The sequence below is a fragment of the Monopterus albus genome, unplaced genomic scaffold (assembly GCF_001952655.1).
Source record: "Monopterus albus unplaced genomic scaffold, M_albus_1.0 scaffold69.1, whole genome shotgun sequence".
Taxonomy (NCBI): Eukaryota; Metazoa; Chordata; class Actinopteri; order Synbranchiformes; family Synbranchidae; genus Monopterus; species Monopterus albus.
The window spans coordinates 3,236,234-3,253,665 of NW_018127949.1; the positions used below are offsets into that span (position 1 = coordinate 3,236,234).

Below are 17,432 nucleotides of genomic sequence, written 5' to 3' on the forward strand. Positions count from 1 at the left end.
GCACAAGCTCGGGCTCCTTCCCCACCAGCGAGGTGACATTCCATGTCCCCAGGGCTAGTCTCCGTGTCCAGAGATCGGGTCGTCGGGGCCCCTGCCTTCGACTGCTGCCCGATCCACTGTGCACCAGCTAGAATATATTGGTTGGTATTTAAGACCTTCATACCATAGTCACATGAGGCTGAGATTGTGCAGGGATCTAAATCATACTCACAAAACAATTTATCGTGCCCTGAAAGGGAACCAAACCTTGACCTGCTGTACCAAAGTCAGTGGTGTTTACTAGTGATGCTACCGAAGCATTCTGAACCACTGAGTCAGTATGAAGCAATTGTGTTGAAATGGTTCAGTGTTTTGAAACATTTGATACAATCATATATGGTGACATCTGCTGGCCAAACCTCAACAGAGCATTTGCATGGAACAATAAAGGGCATGGTGTCATGAAACCGTAAGGCACTGTTATGCATGTTTAACAATAAAGGTTCTATGTGCATCTTGAAATGTTTGACTGTTATGTTTTTTAAAGACATTAATAATATATTTGTGTCATCTGAAAAAACTTCTGGACTAGGTTTTTAGGTCGAAGACGTTTCACCTCTAAACCAAGAGGCTTCATCAGTTCTGCCCGACTGGCGTTGAGTTGGAGATATTTATCCCCATCAGTGGTGTTTAAGCCCTTTGATGGCCAACAATGTCCCTTAATGACTGAGTCATTATAGCCCAGTATTGGTGGGTGTTGTTACTTGGCTTTGAACCCACACCTGTGGGCCGACGCCTATTGTCCTGGTGGGCATGTTTGGGCAGAGTGTCTTAGTCCACCACGCCTATTTAGTGAGGTGTGTTCTATTTTTACAAAAATAGCTTCCTTAACACCTCTCTCAAACCAGCGATATTCTATGGAGATCTTAACTTCACTGTCCTCAAACGAATGTCCTTTGTCAGGTGGAGGTGGACTGCTGACTCTGGTCCACCCTCCTGTGTTGGGCCATGCATTTGTGAAGCGGCTGCTTAGTTTCACCAATGTACAAGTCGTTACACTCCTGACTACACTTAATTGCATATACCACATCACTCTGTTTGTCTGGGTGTTTTGTCCTTTGGGTGGACCAGTCTCTGCCGCAGGGTGTTCCCTGGTTTAAAGTTAACTGGGATATTGTGGTTGCCAAAGATCATCTCTGGCATCCTCACGAGTGAATTTGATGTCATCCACAGAGTTTATATGCTTGGTGAAAGCCTCTACCTCCTGGGTCCTCTTTTTCAGGATTCAAAGATTTTTATTTAAAAACAAGGTAATTTCAGCTGCGTTAGGCTTCAGTCTGTTCCTCTTCTTTGTTACTACCTCTCCAGCTTTGGAGAAGACTTTTTCACATGGCACAGGAGTTGCTGCCGTATGAAGATATCATTTTGGCAAGCTTGTAAAGATTAGACCGCTGCCCTTGAGTCCCAGTATTTTAATGGATCTTGTCCTCTGGAGAGGTAGGGCTCAGCCATATAACACTGAGCCTCCACTGTTGCTTCAGCCATTGCATTTTGAACTCTTGAGTTTCACCTGCAGAAAAAGGTGAAACCCATTGTATGTGGTTTTGTATTCGAATGTCTATGTGCCAATGTGAGTGTATAACTGTATGCCAGTTTATCAAATTTTATGTTAATCCTACCTAAACCTCACTCTACCTGGTTGTCAATCATTGAAACTATTGCAATAATGCATGCAAAAACCTTCCTCTCAAAAAACCTACGAAGTGCAGAGGAATTGCGCCTGTTTATAAGCATGGTGAGAGTTTGATAAGCCCGTCCTGTATTCAAAACTGGCGCGATGTATCGCCGATACGCATGTGGCGTCATGAAGCTTCATTTGGGGGAGTCACGTGATAGTATCTGATCTGGTGAAATGATGTATCGATATTGCCACTGCACTTCTGCTTTGAAAGATCAATACTATGCTAAGCCGACTGCTTCGAGCATAACATCACTAGTGTTTACCACCAAGCTGTCCACCTGCTGTATAGGCCCACATTTAGAACTTTTACTGGTTTCTGCTATTGGTTAATGCGGTTTGGCAAGGGAAGGGGGGTGAGGCACACATTTTAATTGCTTAAAACAAAAACATTAAAATTAACATGGTACCACACAAATGGCCACACAGCATCCACATGCGTTTTCTTCAGGAAATGCATTTGTCTGGTTTCCTTTGTCCCCCACCAAAGCACAGACAGCAACAGGACAGAAGGCCCATCTGGGTTAAGTGGGCCAAAGCCTGTTGAATTTAGCAGTACAGAGAGAGAGGGAGGGCTGCAGAGACAGATGTCTGGAGAGGACTGTAATCTGACCTCAATAATCTCAACACTGGTTGTCTCACAGGTTGTTAAAAATCAGATCAACATATAACACAAGTATGAAAACAGACACCTATGTACAGCGCTGTACAGTAACTTCAGTCTCAAACATATTCTTTCAATGTCCAAAAATGTTTTAGGCTTCTAAACTATGGAATTGTTTCTGTTAGAGCCACCATGGATCTGGCAGTTTTTAAATCTTTACTTAAGACTTATTCGCCATGGCTTTTAACACTTAGTGGAGTCTGATATTCTGTTTAATTTTGGTTTTATGTCACCTGTATTTAATAGTTTTGCTTTTATTTTCTATGATGACCCTGTTTTATTTTTCGTATTTATATACTTATAAATTGCAACTTGATTTGCAACTGTTTTAATGTTATTCTATACTACTTTAATACCAGACACATCTATTTTAAATCAAAGGACAAAATCTGTGCCCTAAAGTTGAGGTTTGTTATTGACAGAAATACATGGGATAAATCAGCCTACACATATATATGTGTATAGGTTCCTCTGAGATGAACAGTGTCAATAAATTCTAAATCTTTATTAGAGAATGCTGGTATTATTGATGCTTCATTTTATATGTAAAAATATTAAAGCAGCAGCTCTGTGAAGCTGAGCTAAATGCTAGCATGCTCACAATACAGATGCTAATATGCTGCATTTTAGCAGGTATAAGGTTTATGTATGTTCCATCTTCATTTAACATGTAAGCACACTAACATTTGCTAATTGACACTAAACACAAAGTGTGTTTGTGCTGTGTTTTCACTCCAGTAGCTTTCCTTTTTTTTCAGCAAATGTGCAGTCTTTGTAATGTTTAATTAAATACACCTTCTGGTGCACATATGCTCATTATTGCTTTAGTCAAGAAGAACATTTGTTAAAAAAAAAATCATATTCTAGGATATAAAACAAATCAAGCATGTATCAGTATAAAAAAATATTTATTTTTTTTACAGTGCATTCATCGATACACATATTCCAGGACACATATTTACACATTATAAAATGTACAGTACATTTTATCTGTTTACATTTCAAAATATTTCCCTCTGCAAAATATCACCTTTAAAAGTGTATAGTGAATCAAAAAAAATCTATACAAAAAGTTTATTTTTACATGTAAATCTTCAAACTCTGTCACTGTGTATAGTTTCCCTTTCTTCCTGTCCACCAAATGAATGGTGGTTTTTATTCAGGCTGTAAAGAATTTCATACATCTAGTGCTGACAGATCCATGTGGCCTCTGAAGACCCCTCAAAGAGGTTTCTGGTCATGGTGGTTTGTCTATTCACATCACAGGCTGTTAGAAAACAAAATGCGTCCTTTTGAGGCTGAGGCATACATTTGGTTTTAGCAAAAGTACTCGCTAGGTGGGCCCTCAGTCCGGGCTGTGGCCTCTGAGTCAACACTGGATCTCGCCGAGAGTAGCCTGTTAGATTCATCAGGATTTAGCCTGGTCAGATACTCGCCTTCCATTCCTTTAGTTTTAGCAGCAGGGCTGAGGGTCTCGAACGTGACATAGGAGTCCTGCATTTCCTTCGACTGCCGCCCCAGCAACTTTTGGCAGCGCTTCTTTAGTGCACCGCAGCACACAATCAGCGTGAGGGGGACAGCGATCACGCATGCTACCGTTATCACCACCACATTAATAAGCTTTTGAGTGCCACTGGCACTGGCTGCTTCATCTGTTGAGAAGATTACGCACTGCTCCTTTTTTGGGATCAGGCCTTTGACGCAAACACAAGCAATGTACTTTGTCTTTGGCACCAGGCCATCAATGGTGATCCGATTCTTCCCAGCACCTACATTGATCCGACGCATGTCTCTCTCACCAAATACAGCATATAGCACACTGAATTCTGTGGTGTTTGTGGCTGTAGGGGCTCGCCAGTTCAGAGAGACCGCATTGTCAGTGTCGCCGATCACCTTCACTGAACGCACTATCCTTTTTACTGGAGCTTGCTGTAATGATGAGGCATTGGCTGCTAAGTTACTCAAAGCATCCTGCTCCAACTCCACTGGCCTCTGAGATTTTGACACTTTGCCTTGTCCCTGAGAGGCCCCATCAGAAATACTGTAACTCTCAGTCTCATATTTCCCAGTCACACCGTTGCCATTGAGAGATTCAAAGATGGGCTGGACAGCTGTGGTGGTTAGTGGAGGGACATATCTGGCAATAAGTTTCTCCTGATATGCCGCCCTTCCAATGTCACCAGGTTTTTTCCCTCTGGTTCTCTTAGTAACACCACCGCCTGCTTCCTCTGACCGAAAAGAATCTGTGATCACCAAAGAGATGATGGCATCTGCGGTGCCCACAAAGTTGGTTGCTTTGCACACATATTTCCCAGAATCTCTGTATGAAACTGCAGGCACGCTCAGGATTGACCAAATGATGCCCTCCTTTGAAATCTCTTCCTGAACTGAAAAATAAAAAAGCAGATGTGCACAGAGTTAAGGAGATTGGCACAGAAAGTCATTTTAATCTCACTGTCACTGGGACAGGAATAGATCCCTTCCTAATCTAAGCACATCTGAAATCAGTTCAGCAGAACTCACCGGTACCATTCATTTTCTTGCCATCAGCACGGCTCCAGGACAGCTCGGGGATGGGGACTCCAACTGTGCCACAGCGCAGAAGGACATTGTTGCCCAGTGAGCTCCGGACACGAGCCACGGCCGTGTGCACCCGCGGGCCCTGGCACCTCTGCAGCTCTGCCTCTGTAAACAGAACCCCCGACAGGGTCTCTGGATCAGCACACCTCAGCCTGGTGTCAATGAGAGCCACAGATGATGATGGAGACTTCTGAAACTGGACCAGATCATACAGCCTGCAGTCACACTGCCATGGGTTGTCATGGAGACCTGCAGAAGAAATTGTGTGACAGTTCTGTTACTTTATCGCACAACTACACCTAGTCATGTTAAGAATAACAGTTCAACAGAATTATTTTACTATTAGACATCGTGACACACTGCACACAACTAGAATTAGACCAATCCCTAACTCGGCTTTAAATGCTTCTGGTGTCAGAGAAGAAGGATAGTTTCTGTTATCCTAACATGTCACAGTTTGATCCTTACCGAGAATTAGCTTGGAGGAATCGGTTTCCTGGAATGGCTTCACACTCAGCCACATTGTGAGAATGTCAGCAGGGATGGTTGACAGACTGTTGCTGGACAAGTCTAAATATGTGATGTTCTTTATGTACGTGGTGGCTTCAGCAGGGATGGTGGAGATCTTGTTGTTGTGCAAGTCTAGGAGCCTCAGGTTTGGCGTGTCGCTCAGAGACCCCCAGGGGAAAGAGGTGAGGGCATTTCCGTCCAGCCTGAGCTCATCCAGGTTGTAAAGACCCTGGAAACTGTCAACATTCAGTGAATTCAGTGAATTGAAAGACATCCAGAGAAACTCCAGGTTGCTGAGGTACTGGAAGCTGTCGCTAGAAATCCTCGTGATTGCCGTTTTCTCAATACGTAGCTTTGATGTGTCAGTGGGAAAATTCTGAGGAACTACAGTGATTTCTGGTCCATTGCAAAGCACGCTCCTGCAAAATAAGATAAATATTATTACTTATCATATGAAATTTAAGAGCAACATTATAACTACTTTGACATTGTATGAGTTTGTAGAAATAGATTTAATAAACATAATACCTTTCATCCCTTTGTTCAATAATGTTATACAGTATTAATTTGAAAAAACATTGTACCCTCTTGTTCAGTAACAAGCAAAGGAGATTAATGCAAAACTCCAAATTAATCCTCCACTACACAGAGTGACTGAATCGAAAAAGCTGCAGTGAAAATCTATTGTGCATATAAGAAATAACAGCATTTAGTATGAATAAAATAACAAACACACACAATAACAGTTACATTTACCTTGCTTTTGATCCATCATTTAATTTGTGGAAGAAGCAGCTGCACTGCGCAGGACATGAACTGCCCAAGATGGGAACAAAAACTAAAGCCAAACAAAAAGCAGCAGGTAAATGTCGACTCATTTTTTTCTCCTACAAGCTACTAGAAGCTACACACTAAACTACAGTTTAAAAGACAGGGCTGCTACTCGGTCCTACGGGACATCGGGTGCTTCATGGTGTTTTGCAGGCTCACAGGTTCATAATGCGCCAACTAGTCTGAACCCTGAGATAAAAAGGATAGGCAGGGATTAGTCAAGGGCTTGGGTTATTCTCATTCACACGATTAGGAGAGTGCTTCCTGGAAGCTGATAGGCTGTAATAGGTTTTGGTTTCATTTTCAGGGAAATTCTTTCCACTAGTTGACACAACAAATGTTACAACACAGGACATTAATACATGTAGACACAGCAGGCCTACAGTTCAGTCAGAATAAAAATCCAAACTCTACCGACATGTATTAAAGTGCATATTTAACTTTTTCCGCCCTTGGTGAAAGACTTTTAACATGAGGGATTCTTTGGTAGTTTTAAACCAGTTTTGTTTTCATGCTATCATTTAAAGATGTCTCAGTATTTTTGCTGTTAAGTCATATATACTACTACTGTAAATGCTGGAGTAACCACTGTAGGAAAGATAGACCCCCCACCCTGCTAATACATGGACAATTAGTCACCCAGAAAACAAATCACAACTTTCATATGAAAGCACATGGATGGCATACAGTTGTAGATCATTTTAATAAAGTTCTGGTCCTTGCTATGTTTTTTTTGACATCATCTATGAAATTTGTAACATAATGACAGACTGTAGTTTGCATGATGGCTACACCTTTGCAACAATGGCCACTAGATTGGGTTGTGTACTCACCTTCACAAAGTGAGATCCAAACCTCAAACCAGGTAAGTGACAGATCCAGGTGGTAACAGAGTTTAAAAACAAATGTTGTTTAACTATTTTTCTTCCACTTTTATGTTTTATAATTTCTACTTCAAGCAAAGCATACATTTTAGAATTTGTTTACTATTATAATATTGATATAATATAGCATCCAGCAGAACATGGTGATATGTTGACATGCAACTGTGTCTGAGCATGACACACTGTGACCGACAGACATGTTGTTGCCATCTCTGAGGGTTTTTAAACAGGTGCAGAGATTTAAAGACGCAGCTGTCCAGCAGGATTTCAAATCCTTTAATCCAGTCATGTCTCTGTCTCTTATTAATACATCTTTGTTCTATTACCTTCAGGAGCTGTCGTCTTAGGCCCAGGGAGAAACCTCCAGCCCTGCACACCCCCTAACCTCCCAGGAAAAGAAAGTCTCCCAAAATGGAAACAACTGCAATACCTGGAAACACAGTACTTGAGTTAACCTAATGTACATCATTACTTCAAATGTTAACAATTATTGCTTTCACAGGAAAAGAAGTTTGTTTCACTTTTCTCATCTTGCTCCTGATCCACAGAGTCTGCTGGTACTGTTTGAACACATTTTGAACAGCGACGCCTTTGTTTCATTATAAAACCAGCAGATTGTGTCAGTGTAATTAATTATTTAGCAATGCACTAATATGCAATCAGTACAAGGGTGCGAGCACTTTGGAAATTATATTACAGACAGGATTTTCATATCTGACGTGAGTTTTACTCCCAAACTTTGATTTGTGGCTAAAAAGATGGAGATAATATTAAAGAGTTAAATGAAAGATGGAGATAATATTAAAGAGTTAAATGCATCTCACCTAATTATTTCCAATAAGTTAAAGCTGTGTGCTACTGAGTTTTGAAAAGGATCCACTGTGCCCCACCTTGGAAATGTTGTTAGGCTTAAATAAGAGCCTTTTATTATTTCTATAATTGCCTTCACTTTTGCCCAAAGGCTTTGACATTGGCTGCAATAAACCAGACGGTGTATAGTTTATAAATACATAAACCAAATCTCCTAAACAAAAATTACAATTTATACCAGATGATCACTGCATTCATATTTTCTGTCCTGCTGGTTCGGACTAGGCTTTTACTTCGTTAAAGTCAGCTGCAGTAGATTAACAGGTTGTTTCATTTTGCATTGTGAAATTGCTGCTCTACTACTTCATGGCTTCAGCCTGCTCCCTCAGCTTCTGAACTGACAAACTGTCTGCTTTGAGATCAAATATTTGGGCACACTTGTAGCGACCACAAACGTGTATGAAGTTTGGAGGTTGTATGCTCATTAGGACATTCTTCAGGGGACTGCACAAGGGATTTACAAAGATTAGTGTCTTTATGCTTTTTCACGTGAAAGAGCCTTTATAAGTCCCCAGTTTGTAGGGAACAGTGGTGCACTACACAACAGCAAAAGGACCTGTCTTTCTGTGTGAAGTTTAATCAGTGCATTTCAGCATGGCAGCGTATACATTACCGGAGGGGTTCGTGGAGTTTGACATGTTTACATTTGGCTCTGCGCTTCTGGTTGAGGGTAAGTGGCCCGAGCACACAGGAAGCCCCTGGTTATGCTCAAGTTAAAGGGACAGTACAGTATTTGTTTAGATAATAGAAGCATGAAAATCTTAAACGTGCATGTTAATCATTCATGTGTTTTTAATTTGCTCATTGTAAGCTTACCAGCTGTAGCTCCATGCAGGCTCCCTGTCAAAATCATTTCTTGTTTTAGATTAAACTCCACCTGATGTCTGTTTATGATAAAGCTATAGCTTAACATTCCATTTTGAAATATGGGTGATTTCACAACCTTATTGTTGTTTTGCATCTTCAGGTACATTAGGTTCAATGTGATAACAGTAATTTATAACAGAATAAGAGTGAAAATCCCAGTTTGCTTTACATTTTCAGGCCTCCTTGGATTTGTCCTCAATGCCATCAGCATCCTGTCTTTCCTCAGAGTGAAGGAGCTGCAGACTCCCAGTAACTTCTTCGTGTTCAGTCTGGCTGTGGCTGACATCAGTCTAACTATTAATGCACTCATAGCTGCTTATGCGAGCTATCTGAGGTATCAAACACACATCCTGCTGCAGTTCTTAAAAGTTTGTTATTATCCTTAATCCAGTCCGGTCCACAATCCAATTTATTCTGAGTGTAAAGGTCACTTTTTGCAAGAAAACCTGTGGGACGTTACCTAACAGGGTGTTTTTACTGATTGGAAAACAAATGCAGTCCCCATTCAGTTCAACAGGAAAGTGTGGCCAAACGTTTGACTGGTAGTGTAGCAACACAAAGTTTTAAAGTTTTTGTTTAAGCCTCTTATTTATTCAGCAGTTCACAACGTCAGTCTCAACAGGGCAGAATTAAGGGGCCCCTGTCGACCCCCCTCAGCCTTAAACCTCTGTGTGAATAGTATGTTGTATTAAGCACATGATTGTTCACTAAAATGCACCATGTAAGCACAATAAACTGAAATAATGAGGACTATATTTGAACTCACAAAATGGCCCCTCGGATCAGCAGTAACATAGCTGTTGCCTTAATGACCTAATTCCAGTGTATACAGTGCTGCAGTTCTGCATATAGTAAACAAATCTACAATTTATTCAGTTGCCATAAGCTAAGTGACATGTGGACAACTTAGAACCTTTGGGCCCCATGTGAGTTTGGGCCCCGAGTCTGATGGGTTGCAAATTGGGAGGAGAAGAAAAACTTTTCTGTTGCACAAACTTGTGTTTATCTTTCTGAATTTCTGGACAAACTGGAGAGTTTACACAAAAACTCTCCAGAAAGGAAGGTCACTCTTTGGTTTCACTGCTTACAGTTCATAGATGCAAACAGTGTGTGATGAGGGCGTGTGAGTAGGCAAAGGCTGGGTGAGCTGGTTGATGTGACATCATCTGTATATCATTCTGTGGTTACTATTTTCAATAAAGTGACCAACATGCTTTTACATCCTAAAATCTTACATGAATATACTGTACATCAGTCTGGGTGGACATAGCAAGTATTTCTATGCAAGTTGGTAATTGGACCATGACTCAAAATGTTTTGTCTTCTCTAGATATTGGCCATTTGGTCAAGACGGATGTTCCTATCAGGCTTTCCAGGGTATGACATCGGTTCTGGCCTCTATCAGTTTCATTGCTGCCATTGCTTGGGACAGATATCACCAGTACTGCACCAGTAAGTACAAAATAACAGCAGTACTCCACATTCAATCCGCTGTGCAGAAAAGTCTAAACGTGTGAAAAACCATCAAACTACAGTAAGTTACACTTAATTTCTCCCTGAAAATAAAAAGTGTCAAAAAATGGTTTTACAGACATTTTAAAAGAACTGCACTTATAATGGATTCTGTTCATTGTTTAATAGAGTAAACCCATCTCATTTATTACTCATATGTTGAAATGAAGCACCTAAATTAGTTTTCATGGAGTTTTATAAATGACAGCAGAGACAACCTGAGTGCGACAGATTCAGTCATGTGCTTTCGTTTCTGTTACTTCTCTTTAGAAATAATCTTATATCACAATCAAATGCCTAGTCACATCCAGATGAAATCATACCTGTTCTGAATTCTGCAGGACAGAAGCTCTTCTGGAGCACAGCTCTGACAATGAGCACCATCATCTGGGTTCTTTCCATCTTCTGGGCTGCTGTTCCTCTCATGGGATGGGGCGTCTATGACTTTGAGCCAATGAGAACTTGCTGCACATTGGACTACACCAGAGGAGACAGGTAGAGTTATAGAAATACTGGAATGACACTAAAACCGACACATTGACATGGGTGAAATGGCCAGTTTGCTATCAAATTGTCTATAATTAGCAAAAAAGTGTGATTACTTGTGTAAGAAATGCTCTCCCAAACAGAACCTATGTGTAGCATTTTGACACAGTTATTTTGCTAGTTGCCTCTTTTCAACAGGGACTATGTGACCTATGTGCTAGCTCTGGATGTGTTGTACCTGATGTTCCCAGCGTTCACCATGTGGGCATGTTACGATTCCATCCACAAACACTTCAAGAAGATCCATCACTACAGGGTAACTGCGGTGCTCAAAATCAATTGTAAAGGAGCACTCCGCTTGTTTTGTTTAGAATTGTTTTGATGCTATATCAGATTTGGCAGAGATAAAGCACTTCTGTGAACTGGACTGACTTGTTTTAGCTGTGCCTATAGTGCGCCATCATGTAATATTTGGACACAGTTGAGAACTTGGTTGCTTATTTGCAGCTGTAATGCATCACGTGCAAGTTGCATGTGTAATATTTACACTAATACACCAAACTGTGTTTTGTAGTTTAACGCCAATGGGCCCTTGAGGGTTCTGCTGATATGCTGGGGACCCTATGTTGTCATGTGTACCTACGCCTGCTTCGAGAATGTGAAGGTTATCTCCCCAAAGCTGAGAATGGTGAGCTTTTTGATAAGGTTGTGTGCAAATGTAGTTGACATAGTGAAGCAGGTAATAAGGAACCTTTGATTACAGACATGGTTCAAAGGGTAATTGTATTTATTTAAAAATGAGGTCTTACTTTTGTAGTTTTGGCCTAAGTACTGTACTTAAGTACAATTTTGAGGCATCAGTACTTTGAGTATTTTCATTTTCTGCTACTTCATACTTCACTACATTTTAGAGGCAAATATTGTACTTTTCACTCCACTACATTTATTCGATAACTTTAGTTATTAGTTACTTTTCAGAATGAGAATAATAAAACACAACAGAGTATAATCATAAGACTGTATTGATCCCTTGTGGTACATTCACAAGCTACCCTGCAGGATGTAAACTACTTCCAAGTATAGGCAGATAAGGTAGTTAACATTAACCCCACATTTACCAACTGCAACATTAAATGTGAAGTACACAATAATATGATGCACATTAAAGTGAACTGTACCATTCTGCATAAAGAATACTTTTAGTACTTTAAGTATAATTTGATGCTAATACTGCTGTACTTTTATTTAAGTAGCCTTCTGAATGCAAGACTTTTACTTGAGTATTTTTACACTGTGGTATTGCTACTTTTACTTAAGTAAACAATCTGAGTATTTCATCCACTGTTGGTAGAAATAAATCATCATCATCATCATCATCATCATCATCATCATCATCATCATCATCATCATCATCAGGTTTTAAAAGTCGTACAGCTCAGTCACACTTCACTTTTCTGCTGTGTCAACGTCCATCACAGTTTACTTTAACCTACCTTATACTGTACACTTTCACAATGTGGGATTTTACTGACACCTCTGGTGCCTGCCTAAACCCGTTTTTGCTATGTATTTGATCATTTGACTTCTTGTGTGTTTTGCTTTTTTGAGTAGAGATTTCATAACAAATGGAGATGATGGTCAAAACTACAAAAATAAGGCCCAAGTGGCAATAAACTCAAACTACTATATCTTTTAAATTAAATACTTGAAATGTGATAGAAATACTTGTTTCCTCTCACAGGTGCTTACACTTGTTGCAAAGACAAATCCCATCTTCAACGCCCTCCTCTACTCTTTTGGTAATGAATTCTATCGAGGCGGCATTTGGCACTTCCTCACTGGACAAAAGATTGTTGATCCAGTTATTAAGAAGTCAAAATAAAAGATAAAAAGAGATCCATGACCATCATTTGCTGATTATCCCCCTAGTTGCATCTCCACACTGTCACATGTATGAAATCTGCTATTAAAACACTAGAAATAAAGTACAAGTGTTTATCTAACAGCTGCTGCTGTGCCAGGCCTCTCTCATTAGTGAAATTGGGCAGTTATTTCCTGTGGTGTGTTAATCCTCTCGTTGTGGTATTAATGCTGACTTTACTGCATCAAATCATCCAGTGCCCATTCTAGAAACAGCCCTCCGCTGTCTCCTGAGACCACCATCCGTTATACTGTTTTATAACAGTAACCATCATAATGCTGATAGCAGCAGCTATTACAGAAGTAAATACATTTTAAAAAGACACCTTAAGGGTTATTACACATACTAACATCAGCAATAGAGGTACTGCAATACAAATCATATTTGGTAATATGTACACTTACATATTATTAATATTATACATATATAAACAATGTGTAAATATCAATATATACATAGTTGGCAAAATAAAAATGTGCAAGCTGCAAGTGGGTTTGGTCTTAAAAATAATTTATAAGGAGAGAAATACTATAATTAACAGTATACTTACAAATATACTGTATTTCCAAACTGAGAAAATGGACCTGTTAAATAGCTGTTTTCACAAATATTATTGATGTAAACAATTTGTTTTGAGCTAATGTCATCATGATTGTGTTTTAGACTGCCAGTAAAACAAATATGTTAATAGAAAACAGAAGTTTTATTCTAGACGCCAACAGGCTTGTGAGCAGATGTAGTAAAAACATTTAGTTTATCTTATGTATACACTGATAAATGTACCTGTAAGTCTGACTTCTGCTTTTTTTAACATAATATGCTTCGGTGTGGTGCTGGACGCTGTTAGCCAGCTTATCACTGACCACCGTTGTTGGCTGACCATGGATACACATTTGTAATTTTCTGCAAATCTTTACTGTCCTCTACTGGCAAGAAATAGTCACAGATCTAGTTAAGGAATAAAAAACAAGCCTATCAGATTTCTTATACCACATTAAAATGATTGATAAGACTTCAAGTCACCAATATTTAGCATTTATTAGTCATATAAAAGTGTTATTTTTTAATACAACATTATAATGTAGTTGTAGTCTACACAGCCCTAATAAGAACATTTGACAGTGGACAAATGTATGAACTCTTACTTGGACAAACATTTCACTGTGTTATAAACATTTAATCAGAAAGGTGAAATTCTACAGTGTTAAAGAGGAAACCAGAACACAGTCGTGTAGATAATTTGGTTATTTTACAACCTAAGAGTAGGTATCGCTCATTTGAAGGACGGATTATTCTAGTGTGTACTTTTAGATTGTAACCACTAGATGTCGCCGGTGTCTTGTGCTAAAGTTAAAATGCCCTCCATATTTGCCCGTACTGTGTTTGGCATAATTCCATCCCAGGGAATCACATAAGAGCTGCATACAGTTGTCTTTATGGTACCGTTTTATGCTAGTTGGTGTTGACATGTTGGTGTCCACAGCCCGGTGGTGCTTAAATCTCTTCGATCACTGCAGCGACGGGTCAAGAGTCCACGACAGGCCGATCGGCTCTCTGGGAACTCGGATTGGAAAACCTTATTATATCTAACTTCTACTCATGCCGTCAGTTTCACTTTATGCTATGAAGTTTTAACACCGTGTCAATAATATCTGACTCCAAAAGAATCCATCTATGTATCGAGACAGACACAGAGGGAGACAGTTTACAGCTATTTTATATATGTTCATGATGCTTACAGCCTTCTTCAGATTAGGAACAGACTTGTACCTATGGTGTGTGTGTGTGTGCGCGCGCACTATTTGTGTACTGTAAGACCTGTGTGTTTAGTGCAGTAGTTGTGTCCATTATTGAAGTTAATTTTGGGTTGACTTTCATTGGTAAAGGTATAATTGCAGACATCTGTAGTTGCGTAACTCGGCGTTTGCCAATGTCTTACGGTTTTTCCGTAATACCAAAGTCAAGAGTCACACACTGGACATTAAATATAAGAAAGCTATTTTTCCTTCCTTGCTCATGTAGAAGAGTCGTGATATGGTGTTCTAGTTCTTATTGGTTGAAGTGATTGCTGCTATGGGTGGAAATTAACATAAAGGAGGCAAGTGGCGAAGGGATCCACTTGGGGGCAAGCTGGTAATGCGTCATAGCTCTTGGTGAAAAGGGGAGACAATTAAAGGACTAAAATAGCGCCGAACCTGCGGGTTAATGTGCACCAATGGCTGCGAAGTCACTCATAGTCTCCGAGCTCAGCGCAAAAGTGCCACAGGTGATAGGAAGTATGAACACAGAGACGAGAGAGTTGGGGCGTCCTGGGTGTTGCAAATAAGTAACTATTGCGTTCCAAACTAACTTTGGCATGTAAGATTGGCGGGTGAAATCTATGCAAGGTGCGGAAAATCTACGATTTTAACACGGCGCTTCTCGGGAGATCATGAACCAATATCGGTCGTGGCTGAGACGAGGACAAGCTGAGGAAGCCAAGGAAAAGCATCTTTACCGATGAAGCAGCCAAGTTCTTCTGCGCCTCTCCCTTTACGCACAGGCGAGGTGAGGACAGAGAGCATCACTTTCATGTAGGAAAAACGCCAATGAGTGATCCGAGGTGCTGAAAGATCAGTAGTAGACGGGAGAAACACAACTACAATTCTGAATCAAATATCAAAAAATAAAAGCAAACCATGGACGAAGCAGGGGGGACCTCCGGGCTGGCCAAATCAGCCGCCGTAAAACTCTCCGAGATGGGCGAAAGAACCAAGCAGCTAGGCACCGTGATGAGGGATCCTCACCAGCAAAGACGGATCATATTAGTGATCGTTTGTGTGGCTCTCCTCCTGGACAATATGCTCTACATGGTAATCGTGCCAATTATTCCAGACTATCTGGCTGACCTGGAGAGTGAGCAATCAGAGCACGTCCACGTAGTGATGCATCCCAACACTTCAGCCAACAACACAAGCCAAGGCAAAAGCAACAAGGACAATTTCGATTTCCAGATAGGAGTACTTTTTGCATCTAAAGCAATCCTGCAGCTGTTAGTTAACCCGTTGTCGGGAACTTTCATAGACCGGGTTGGATATGACATTCCACTTTTAATTGGACTGACTGTTATGTTCCTATCCACCTGCATTTTTGCTTTTGCGGAAAACTATGCGACGCTTTTTGTGGCCAGAAGTTTGCAGGGTCTGGGGTCTGCATTCGCAGACACCTCTGGAATCGCGATGATAGCTGACAAATACACGGAGGAGGCAGAGAGAAGCAGGGCGCTCGGAATCGCTCTGGCGTTTATCTCGTTCGGGAGCCTGGTGGCGCCTCCTTTCGGGGGTGTCCTATATGAGTTTGCGGGCAAGAGAGTGCCCTTCATCGTGCTCGCTTGCATTTGCCTGGCGGACGGCTTTCTGCTGCTGACCGTGATCAAGCCGTTTTCCAACAGGACTAGAGGGAACATGCCAGCCGGCACCCCGATATACAGACTCATGGTTGACCCGTACATAGCTGTGGTGGCCGGGGCGCTGACAGTGTGCAACATTCCCCTGGCTTTTCTAGAGCCCACTATAGCCAACTGGATGGAGACCACCATGCACTCCTCTCAGTGGGAAATGGGACTCACATGGCTCCCAGCTTTCTTCCCTCATGTCCTCGGTGTGTACATTACAGTTAAACTGGCAGCACAACATCCAAATTTGCAATGGTTCTACGGAGCTTTAGGCATGGTTATCATAGGAGCGAGCTCCTGCACAGTCCCTGCATGCAAAACTTTTGGGCAGCTCATCGCCCCGTTGTGCGGAATTTGTTTTGGCATTGCACTTGTAGACACTGCTCTGCTGCCGACGCTTGCGTTTTTAGTCGACATGCGTTATGTTTCAGTGTATGGTAGTGTTTATGCTATCGCAGACATCTCCTACTGTGTTGCATATGCTATGGGTCCTATAGTGGCCGTAAAGATAGTGCACAATCTCGGGTTTGTACAACTTAATCTGGGTATGGGTCTCGTCAATGTGCTTTACGCACCAGCCCTGCTGCTGCTGCGCAATGTGTGCCAAATGAAACCGTCCCACTCAGAGAGAGATAACCTGTTAGAAGAAGCTCCACAGGGGCTGTACGATACTATCAAGATGGAGGAGAGGAGAGCTAAAAAGAAGGGCTACACCTCAGCTGGGAATTGCCTCCCAGTAGATGAAAATGGCTTTGATCCATTTAGAGCACAGCGATCCTTGTCAGAAGAGTCACCCGGTCCGGAGTACACTTAGACCGGCAGCACTCCGACCGCCCCCGTAAACATTCCCCTGAAGAGATTTGGAGATGTGCAGGCAGGTTATATTCTAGTGATTTAAATTTTTATGTAAGTACCGATGTGCAATATATACACACAATCACAACAATCACGATTATGTGACCCGTTTTCCAAAGTTTATTTTTTATTTTATGACTGATTTCAATGTTTCGAGCAAGTCGATGTAGCGTTTGTCATGGACGTCAAACTGGAGTTTTGTGAGAGATCAGCTACTGTTGAATGTGTGTATCATTGAGTATTGTAAAAAGACCTAAGTAAATGTGCGTACACGATTATATGGGACCAAGTACAAACGGTAC

At 41.0% G+C, this 17,432-nt stretch overlaps 3 protein-coding genes across 4 annotated transcripts in view; 2 read left to right on the forward strand and 1 right to left on the reverse strand.

Annotated features, from left to right (window-relative positions):
- Positions 1–12,917, forward strand: part of rgrb (retinal G protein coupled receptor b) — a 14,751-nt gene extending 1,834 nt beyond the window's left edge. Inside the window, exons 2-8 of one of the 2 annotated variants that reach the window (XM_020605188.1) lie at positions 7,519–8,726; positions 9,101–9,257; positions 10,254–10,375; positions 10,777–10,930; positions 11,120–11,237; positions 11,496–11,609; positions 12,663–12,917. In XM_020605188.1, coding sequence (XP_020460844.1) covers positions 8,651–8,726; positions 9,101–9,257; positions 10,254–10,375; positions 10,777–10,930; positions 11,120–11,237; positions 11,496–11,609; positions 12,663–12,803 — 882 coding nt within the window. In that variant the 5' untranslated portion in view covers positions 7,519–8,650 and the 3' untranslated portion in view covers positions 12,804–12,917. Of the gene's footprint in view, positions 1–7,518; positions 9,258–10,253; positions 10,376–10,776; positions 10,931–11,119; positions 11,238–11,495; positions 11,610–12,662 lie in introns of both variants that reach the window. The other variant, XM_020605187.1, reaches the window with a different exon arrangement.
- Positions 3,400–7,536, reverse strand: lrit1b (leucine-rich repeat, immunoglobulin-like and transmembrane domains 1b). Its single transcript, XM_020605127.1, has 4 exons — positions 6,228–7,536; positions 5,430–5,890; positions 4,905–5,210; positions 3,400–4,768 (listed from the first exon to the last, which is right to left on the reverse strand). Exons 1-4 carry the CDS (start codon positions 6,347–6,349, stop codon positions 3,699–3,701), a joined length of 1,959 nt encoding a protein of 652 aa, XP_020460783.1. The 5' UTR covers positions 6,350–7,536; the 3' UTR covers positions 3,400–3,698.
- A 1,578-nt stretch (positions 12,918–14,495) lies between the features above and the next one.
- Positions 14,496–17,429, forward strand: slc18a3b (solute carrier family 18 member 3b). Its single transcript, XM_020605161.1, has one exon. The coding sequence runs from the start codon at positions 15,521–15,523 to the stop codon at positions 17,087–17,089; it is 1,569 nt and encodes a 522-aa protein (XP_020460817.1). The 5' UTR covers positions 14,496–15,520; the 3' UTR covers positions 17,090–17,429.
- The last annotated feature ends 3 nt before the right edge of the window (positions 17,430–17,432 follow it).